At 37.8% G+C, this 10,303-nt stretch overlaps 1 protein-coding gene across 1 annotated transcript in view; it reads left to right on the top strand.

The window, feature by feature from the left end:
- The first annotated feature begins 341 nt into the window (after positions 1–341).
- Positions 342–10,303, top strand: part of SRP72 (signal recognition particle 72) — a 29,906-nt gene continuing 19,944 nt past the window's right edge. Inside the window, exons 1-6 of the mRNA XM_025921421.2 lie at positions 342–501; positions 2,591–2,711; positions 6,037–6,160; positions 7,422–7,565; positions 7,645–7,756; positions 9,763–9,794. Coding sequence (XP_025777206.1) covers positions 393–501; positions 2,591–2,711; positions 6,037–6,160; positions 7,422–7,565; positions 7,645–7,756; positions 9,763–9,794 — 642 coding nt within the window. The 5' untranslated portion in view covers positions 342–392. The remainder of the gene's footprint in view (positions 502–2,590; positions 2,712–6,036; positions 6,161–7,421; positions 7,566–7,644; positions 7,757–9,762; positions 9,795–10,303) is intronic.

Here is a 10,303-nt window from a genome sequence, read left to right as displayed (position 1 = left end):
GTTTCTAGCTAGTATATTACCACCCTACAGACCTTTTATTTATCTTCCGTAGGCCGTCACTCAGCTCCGCCTCGTGGGACCAGGGTGCTGCTTCGCCGGCAGCGGTAGCCCCGGAACCGCGGACTGCTTTGAACCAAAACTGTTTGGTGAACCCGTTCGGAACCCACTTCCGTGGTCCGACCCTAGTTCCTTCAGACCGGTTTCAGGAAAGGTGCATCGACTCTATCCAGGCAAATTCCTATAAGATCTCGGCCTCCGATGCTGACTCACGGACGAGTGCGCTTCCGACCCCGAAACGCTAAGCAACTACCAGCTTCCTCCTCCGCTTGTCCACCTCAGAGATCCTCTTCCGGGGTAGAGGTCGGCCCGCCCAGCTCCGTGTCTCGTTCAAGATGGCGAGCGGCGGCGGCGGGGGGGTTTCGGTGCCTGCCCTCTGGAGTGAAGTGAACCGTTATGGCCAGAACGGTGACTTCACGCGCGCTCTTAAGACCGTCAACAAGAGTAAGTGTCGGGGCGGGCGCCGGGGCGAGCTCAGGCCGGAGGGAGGACGCGGCCTCCTTCCGGCGCGCGCGACCCCCTCCAATTAGACCCGGGAAGGGGAGACCCCGCCGCCCGCTGCAAGAGCCGGAACACTGGGCGGGCTTGGGTCGCAGCCCCTCAATGACCAGCCCTTGGTTCTGGGTTGCTGAGAGCCACGTGTACTTCCCTCTTTACCCATCGCGGGAAGTGAGGGTGGAATTTAAAGGGACCGCAGCTCCATGCGCTTCTTCCCAACCGTTTTCTTATTTGACTCTTAGCGTTTTTACTCCTTAATTCGCAAATAGCCCACATCGCCACCTTTTCTCTTTCCTTTTAGCGGAGTGATCAAGACAGTATTGCTGAGGGAGCTTGTTTTCTTGGACCGCAGCGGAGGGAGGAACCTGTAAGGGACACGTAGTTTAGAAGCTAGTGCTGACAAGGTGGGCGCTGTACAGACCCAGGGGAGATGGAAAAGGACTGATACGGATGTTAGGCCTCTCACCCCCATCGATAGACTCTCTCTCCAGTGTCATCAGATCAGAAAATGTGTGTGTAAAAGCACCAACATTTGAAATAACGTCGGAAGAAAAGTTTGGCCTCGTTTTTTTTTTTTTTTTTTTTGCCCTGTAACGGATAATTTCGAGTCAGTTGCCTTGCATGAGAGGTTTAGGTATTATATTCATTTATTCTTTACTGTGTAACTATAATATGGCCAGGCTTTGTAATGCTGTCATGCTAAATTCTTTACTGAAGATGCAACCTATATTTGGGAGATTTGGAAAGTGATTGCCAGCACATGGTTTGGCTGTTTAAAGCAGTAATGACATACAAATTATGTCAGTAGCATACAAGATTGTGTAAATAATTTGTAATATCCTATTGTTAATGTGGAAAGAAGTGATTGTGCCCACAGTGCACTTCTGGTGATCAGACATTAAGGAAACTGGCTATTGATTAGAGTTATTTTTATTACTAAACTTGTTTTGAATTAACGTTAGCCTTTGGCTAGGCCTGCAACCCATACTATTCAGTGGCAGTATAGTAAGTATTTTGCAGGAATTATTTAATCATCAAGTTTATCAGTGTATTTATCAATATATATTTTCTTAATTGGTAAAAATTTTCTTTAATTTTTACACAGAATTAGGTTCCTGTTGTTGCCCATGGGCAAGGAGAGTGATCCTGATCATTTTGACACTGAGCAGCTGTTTAGCTTTGAAACTTTGCCCCTAAGTCCTTCCTTGTCCCCTTTTCGTTGGTCGTCTTAGATGAATAGGGAAATTTTGAATGGTTTTTGGAAATATTGCTAGCAAAATAGCTTGCATTTGTGTTCTTCACAGCTTATAGATTTTTCTAAAATATTCTCATTTTATCTTCTTAAGAATTTCGTAAATGGGTAAACTTTCATACTCATTTTGCAGATCAGAAAACTGACATTTATCAGTGAAATGATTTGCCCAAGAGCTCGAGACATTAATGACAAGCTTGTACTCAAGCCTAAGTCATTTGCTGCCAAATTCTGCATGAACTTTTTTACTTTCTCTGTGAACTAATGAAATATGTAAGATGTAGCATGTGTCCTAAGATGGAAAAGCCAGAGAAAATCGCTTCTTAGTTCTTTTTTTTTTTTTTTTTTTTGCTACATGCATCTTGGGAATCTGTCTCCTTGAAAATCTTACTAAATTATAACGGTCCTTATTGCCACTTCTTTTTAAAATATTTTTTATTTTTATTTATTTTTGAGAGATAAAGGGCAGAGAGAGAGGGAGACACAGCTCCAAGCAGGCTCTGCGCTGTCAGCAGAGAACCCAGTGCAGGGCTGGAACTCCCAAACCGTGAGATGTAGACTTGAGCCAAAGTCAAGAGTTACATGCTTAACTGAGCCACCCAGGTGCTCCCCTTATTGCCACTTCTTAAGTTAAAAATGATCAGTCATTTTTTTTAATGTTTCAACTAATTGTTGCTGCAGTAAAATTGGAAATGTAGCTTTTTGAGGCAGTGGGTGGGAAAATCTAGTAAAAATGTAAAAAGGGAATGGATTTTAAAACTATTTTCCTAAAATTTTTCTTAGTACTGCAGATCAACAAGGATGATGTAACTGCTCTACACTGTAAAGTGGTATGCCTTATTCAAAATGGAAGTTTCAAGGAAGCCTTGAATGTCATCAACACTCACACTAAAGTGTTAGCCAAGTAAGTGATTCAGTTAGTTGTTTGTGCAGTTGTTAGAAATATGTTTACTGTAACTCTAACCATTTCCATGGTTTTTCTTCTTTATTCAGTGATTTTTGACCTTTTCTTTCTTTCCTTTTTTTTTTTTTTTTTTTTTTCCCTGTTTGCTAGTAGTATTTATGAAACTGGAAGGAGCAATAGTATCTTTGTTCTTTTCTGCCTTAGGAAGTATTTTTTCTTAAGTCTATTTATTTATTTTGAGAGAGAGAATACAAGTGGGATGGGCAGAGAGAGCAAGAATCCCAAGCAGGCTCTTCACTGACAGCGCAGAGCCCCATGCAGGGCTTGAACTTACGAACCCTGAGGTCATAACCTGAGTCAAAGTCTGATGCTTAACTGACTGAGCTGCCCATGTGCCCTAGGGAGCCTTTTTCTTTGAACCACTAAGAAGCAAGTAAACTGCTGAGGGATATGGGGCATAAATGTAATGATTTCTTGGAGGACATAAGGAGAACAACTTAGAAGTTTAATTAAAAAAAAAATAAAAGGCAGGGGCGCCTGGGTGGCTCAGTCGGTTAAGCGGCTGACTTCGGCTCAGGTCATAATCTCATGGTTTGTGAGTTCAGCCCCGCATCAGGCTCTGTGCTGACAGCTCAGAGCCTGGAGCCTGCTTCGGACTCTGTGTCTCCTCTCTCTGCCCCTCCCCTGCTCATACTCTCTGTCTCTCAAAAAAATGAATAAACATCAAAAAAAAATTTTTTTTTTTAAATTAAAAAAAAAAAAAAAAGGCAGAATGGGTAGAACTAGAACCGCTAGGGTAAGGATGTATAAATAGAGGTCTTTAGGATAGTATGGCAGTCTTAGCCTGACCTCTGTGCCTACCTCCTTTGAGAATGGTTTAGGTGAGTATGATTTTAGGCCAAGATCATTCAGTTTTAGAGCTCTTTAGCAGTCTTTAAAATGTATAACATTTGTTGTTATTTTTGTTAATCTTTTTCATTTCTCATTTCATGAACTGTGAACTTATATTCTAAATTGTTACTGCAAGTTGATTTTCTTTATAGTTATGCCTAAGCCCCAGAAGAAATGTGTATTGAAATAAAGTTTGCAGCATATTTACCTTTTTTTTTTTTGATGTTTATTCATTTTCAAGAGAGAGATTATGAGCAGGGGAGGGATAAAAGATCCGAAGCAAGCTCTGAGCTGACTGCAGCAAGCCCAATGCGGGGCTTGAACTCACAAACTGTGAGGTCATGCCCTGAGCCAAAGTTAGATGCTCAACTGACTGAGCTACCCAGGTATCCCCAGCATATTTACTCTTTGATGAAATACTGGTTTATAAATTTAAAAACGGTGTACAGTGTACCCTTGAACAATGCAGGCACGAACCCTCCATGTAGTCAAAAATTTGAGTATTACTTTAGACTCCTCAAAAATGTTACTGATAGCTTATTATTGACTGGAAGCCTAACAGATGACATAAACAGTCGATTAACACATACTTTTAGGTTATATGTATTATATACTGTATTTGTACAGTAAAGGAAGTTAGAGGAAAGAAAATGGTATTAAGAAAGTCATAAGAAAACACACTTAAAGTACTATACTATTTATTTTTAAAAATCCACATATAAGTAGGCTCATACAGTTCAACCTGTGTTGTTCAGAGGTCAACTGTATAGTTAGTGTACTTCTTTTCATATAAGAAAAGGAGGATATAAGAATTTATAGGTGTATTTTCCTGAGTTTACAAAAACAAACACTAGATGGAGAACAGTGAATTGAAGTAATCACTTCTAGGGGCGCCTGGGTGGCGCAGTTGGTTAAGCGTCCGACTTCAGCCAGGTCACGATCTCGCGGTCCCCGCGTTCGAGCCCCGCGTCAGGCTCTGGGCTGATGGCTCAGAGCCTGGAGCCTGTTTCCGATTCTGTGTCTCCCTCTCTCTCTGCCCCTCCCCCGTTCATGCTCTGTCTCTCTCTGTCCCAAAAATAAATAAACGTTGAAAAAAAAAAATTAAAAAAAATAAATAAATAAAGTAATCACTTCTAGGAGGTAAAGGGGAACAGGATAGATATGAATAGCCCTGGAATAAAACCTCTTAGTGTATATATACCTTTCTGGATTTTGGGTTTGTTTCTTTTTTCTTTAACTATATACATGTAGATAGATGGAAAACTAATTTTAAAACTTAATTAAAAATATAAGAGGAAATAAAGGGGACTCTGCTTTCTAGTAAACATGTTTATACTAAAATTCAATATCTTTTTGAGTTTTGGCCATTTTGTGAGGTAGGGAAATTTTCAAATACTGTTTTTTAGGCAAGTAAATAAAGGATATTGTCATTTGCTTCATAAATATTCTTCCTCATGGGTTATGGTTAAAACTCCAGAATGAGTTTCAGGTTGTCATATTAGTGTAGCTGAGTTAAGTCAATGTAGATAAGTAGTATTTTTGTTGTTGTGTGTTTTACCATTTGTTTGGTTATAAGCACTATGTTCTTTTAAGATTTTAGTTACCTTTGCTATTCATTTGCTTCTTGAACAAATTTAAAGCAGCTTTATAGGATGTACTATTTGATTAATAGATTTAAGAGACTACTATAGGGGCGCCTGGGTGGCGCAGTTGGTTAAGCGTCCGACTTCAGCCAGGTCACGATCTTGCGGTCCGTGGGTTCGAGCCCCGCGTTGGGCTCTGGGCTGATGGCTCGGAGCCTGGAGCCTGTTTCCGATTCTGTGTCTCCCTCTCTCTCTGCCCCTCGCCCGTTCATGCTCTGTCTCTCTCTGTCCCAAAAATAAATAAACGTTGAAAAAAAAATTTAAAAAAAAAAAAAAAGGAGACTAATAACCCATTTAAAATAGTGTTCAGATTGTCTTTTTGTCTAAAGTAATTAGTTACTTAGCTGATTCATTATTTCATTCTCTCTTTTTTTAAATGTTTATTTATTTTTTTGGAGAGCGCGACCAGGGGAGGAACAGAGAGGGGGACGGAAGATCTGAAGCAGGCTCTGTCTGCGCTGACAGGCTGACAGTAGTGAGCCTGATGTGGGGCTCAAACTCACGAACTGCAAGCATTATTTCATTCTTAACTGTTTGTTTCAAAAGGCCAGTAATTCTAATAAGAATATCCATGAAAGCAAGAGAGGCAAGGGACATGGATGTAGTATTTTCTGCCATTTGTGAACTGTTTTTCAGACGTGTCACTAAATGTTGTCAATTTTTTCATCCATTGTTAATGGTATTAAATGACTTAATATAGATCAGGTGCTTACAGCAGTGTCTGGCATATGGTGGGTGCTCTGCAGTGTTAACTAATGACCAGATACTGGGTTTTTTTTTTTCTTTTTCAGTAATTCTCTTTCCTTTGAGAAGGCATATTGTGAGTACAGGCTGAACAGAATTGAGAATGCCTTGAAGACCATAGAAAGTGCCAATCAGCAGACAGACAAACTAAAGGAGCTTTATGGACAAGTGGTAATTACTGCTTTAAAACACCTGTTGACATTCATCCTGAGTGAATATGATTATACCTGTAGCAAGGAGCAGGGATGAGGAACCCCAGCCCATCCTGAAAACTCGCCACCAAACCAATTCTTGAGGTTTCAGTATAGTCCCTCTTGATCTTCACACAAACCTTTGCATATATACTGTTCTATGAATAAATGGCTTCTTCATGGTAATTAGAAAATTAAAGAAAATTTAAAACTATCCTATCAAATTACAATTTTTTAGTTGGAAAGGTGAAGGCCAGGGGGATATGTTTAAAATAAATTATGATGGATAAGAATCTGGATGAATTCAGCTAGTTTATGAAATCCCTAAAATCTCTTATTCTGAAAGGGTTTTGAGACCTGTTTAAGCCTAATGTAAAAATAGGGCTATTAAGGATGAGAGGACAGAAATGTTTTATTAGATTTAACAAAATCCTCTTAAAGATTTTTAAAGTGTTATTAAGGGCAAATAACGTTATATTAAATGTATTGTCCCAAGAGATAGTAGGAGTTTAACAATACATATAGGTTGGAGAAAGATTTGGGCAAGTTCGTGGATTGTAGGTTTAGAAAGAACTTTTAAGGTAAGCTGGGCAAATTTAGGGTAAATTCCAGCATTTTGAGATTGATGAAGGGCACCAATTTCTGTCAGACATGGTTGATTTAATTTACCCAGAGTGGCAGTTCTTGTTGCCCTTCGAGAACAACTTGAATGAAATAAGCAGGAATTATGTTCTGTGTACTTGATATATTGCCCCTTTACTAGCTCATTTTTGGGAAAGAGAAAATGAAGATCAAATAAACTGAACTCCTAGGAAGTATTAAGTCCTTTTGTTAACATCTAATTTTGTTCTTATTTATTGGAGCTTAATACTCATGGGTGGGAAAATGTTTTCATTGTAAGTCAGATCTAGGTAGCAGGATGATTTCCTTGGAAAGGTTTTCTTTTACAGCCCACTTAGGCACTTACCCAGCCTCAGGAAGGAGGTAAATACGATGACTTTTCTTTTTGGATCATGCCTACAAATCTGCAGTATAGTAGAGATTCATTGCCGAGTAACTTTGCAAGTATTAGTAGCACACAGAATTAATTGAAAAGTTATAAAGGAAACTGTTGATTGCCCATAACATGCTAAATTAGGTTTGCTACTTAGTGATTCCAAAAAGGATTTGTACGATGTTTGAGATTTAATACTGTATTTGTCTTCCTCTCTGATTTTTTTACTTGCTATTTGTCTCCCTAGCTATACCGGTTAGAACGCTATGATGAATGCTTAGCAGTGTATAGAGATCTTGTCCGAAACTCCCAAGATGATTATGATGAGGAGAGAAAAACAAACCTTTCAGCAGTTGTTGCAGCACAAAGCAATTGGGAAAAAGTGGTTCCAGTGAGTATCCCCGTGTACCCACACAACTATGAAACAATAATCCTATCTAGTGTTTGACTTTTATTTTGCTCCACGGCAGGAGAACTTGGGTCTCCAAGAAGGCACACATGAACTATGCTACAATGCTGCATGTGCACTGATAGGACAAGGCCATCTGAGCCAGGCAATGAAAATCCTACAAAAAGCTGAAGGTTGGAAATTTATTAAATTTATGTGTAATTGTAATAAATAACTATTATTAAAATAGTTATTTCCAAAAATTGTACTCGACTTTTGTGAAGTTTGTAAATGGAAATACTGATATAGTGGGAGTTTTTCAAAGTTCATCTAGCTTTATGGGGCACCTAGGTGGCTCAGTTGGTTAAGTGTCCAACTTTGGCTCATGATTTCACAGTCTGTGAGTTTGAGCCCCAGGTTGGGCTCTTTGCTGACAGTTCAGATCCTGGAGCCTGCTTCGAATTCTGTGTCTCCGTCTCTCTCTGCCCCTCCTCCCCTGCTCGTACTCTGTCTGTCTCAACAATAAATAAACATAAAAAAAAAAAAAACAGTTCATCTAGCTTTTCTCTTGGCATTTTAACATATCTCTCCCTTATTTCTGTCTAATCCCTAAGCCAGAGTACTTGTCCATTTTCATCCACACCAAACCTTAATTTTGAGGAGGTTTTTGAATGAATTACTATGAATATTAAATGTAAATTGAGTTCATGTCAAGTATTTACAGCAATACGTGGCATATAACATAAGCATCCAATAAATACTGGTTATCATTATTAAACTGGTACTCAAGTATAATGATAATTTAGTGTGACTGTGTGGGTACGTGCATGCATGTGCATACACAGCATGTATATTGGTAACACTATTCAAGCACATCTTAACTTCGTTTAACATGTTTCCATATATAGCATTTACATGCTCTGAACAAGCTTTTAATTAAGAAAAAAAGAAAAATAGCCTATTAGAGAACTTATGTCTGGTTTCAACTCCTGGAACATGTAAACTTTTCTTCTGAATACATATTTCCCTGGAAGCTATAAACGTGATATAGGGACTGCAGTAAATGGTGTAGAGGAAAAAATGGTGAAACGAGGTATATGTTTGAGAATTATAATTTCTTGATTATACCTAGTATTGACAGTAGTATGGGAAAAGGATATTCTTATACATGGAAGATTTGAGTATAAAGTAGTGCCAACTTTGCAGTGGGCAATTTGGTGATATGTAGCAGATTTTAAAATTTGCTTACCCTTTGATCCAAGGATTTCATTTTAAGAAAATAATTAAATTAATTAAAAGCAAATAATTAGATAAATGAAATTTATTTTAAGAAAATAATTAGATAAGTTCATATATGTATTTTTATGAATGCTAATTGAAGGGGTAGTCATAAGAAAGAAATTTAAGGCATGATGAGTTTCTGTCCTATAAGAGGATTGGCTAAGTTTTACCATAACCACAAAATAGATTATTATTATTTTAAATGATTGCATGGTAATGTAGATCTATATTTATTATAATCTGAAGATATCTACATATTATTAGATGAGGAAGGGGGTCTCAAAATAGTATGTAGAATGTATCTGTTTCATTTTAACAGTAGCTGTGCATTTGCATTTAGAAAATAGTAATTGAAATGCGAATAGTGGTTCTTTTGGTGGTGAAATTATTGTCATTGTTTTAATACTTTTTTGTCATTGGTTTTTTGCAGTCAACATTTGTTACATTTATATTTTTTAATTCCCTTAAAATTTTTTTATTGTTTTTTTTTTAATGTTTATTTTGAGAGAAAGAAAGCACACATGTGCACAAGGGAGGGACAGAGAGAGGGAGAGAGAGAATTCCAGGCAGGCCCCATGCTGTCAGTGCAGAGCCCAACCTGGGGCCTTGTTCCACAACCGTGAGATCATGACTTGAGCTGAAATCAAGAGTTGGACACTTAACCGATTGAGGCACCCAGGCTAAAATTTTTTTTTTAACCTAGAGATTACAAATGAAAGAAAAATGCCAGAGAGCTAGAATAACGAAAACTGATAATATTTATGTAACATAGTTGATGCTAATAATAAAGTTCAAGTTTGCTTATTATTAAAATTATCTTGAAATCTTCTTCCTAAGAATTTAATTTTTGTCCTTTGGAATGGTGAAAGGAATGGGAGTTACCCTGCAATGTTAATTTTAAAACATTTTTTTCCTATAGATCTTTGCCGCCGTTCATTATCAGAAGATTCTGTAAGTATTCCATTGCTAAACCCAGATTTTACACTTCTGACTAATATGAATTTATAGGAGGCTTCGTTGTAGTGTTTATTAACTTGTTGAAATAGGTAATTTATTTCATATAAATAGAATAGAAACCCTCTTGATCAGTTATTTGATGGAGTCTCAGGCTGAGAAATTACAATAACAATTTTTATATACCTTATACATTTTATTTTAAATTCATATTAATATAAATTCATTGTCTTATTTTAGATATAAGGCTCAGGTCTTTGAATATGGGTCCTTTTATAGGAATTCCATGCATATTTCTTTAATGAACCGCAAATAATCCAGTAGTCAACGATTTTCAGTTTTGTTTAAGTGCAGTACCTTAAAGACAGCTGTGAAGTAGTTTCATTACAGAGTCCTTATAGCTGTTAGCTTTTTCACCAATCTTTTATTGTTTTCTAGCTCATACCTGTTGACACAGCAGTTTACTCTAGGAATCTCCTTTATCAGATTCCTAAATTTTAACAAAA

This window comes from Puma concolor, chromosome B1 (assembly GCF_028749965.1).
Source record: "Puma concolor isolate L17-30 chromosome B1, mPumCon1.1.hap2, whole genome shotgun sequence".
Lineage (NCBI taxonomy): Eukaryota > Metazoa > Chordata > Mammalia > Carnivora > Felidae > Puma > Puma concolor.
Note: the sequence above shows the minus strand (reverse complement) of the source record. Positions and strands in the feature narration are given on the sequence as shown.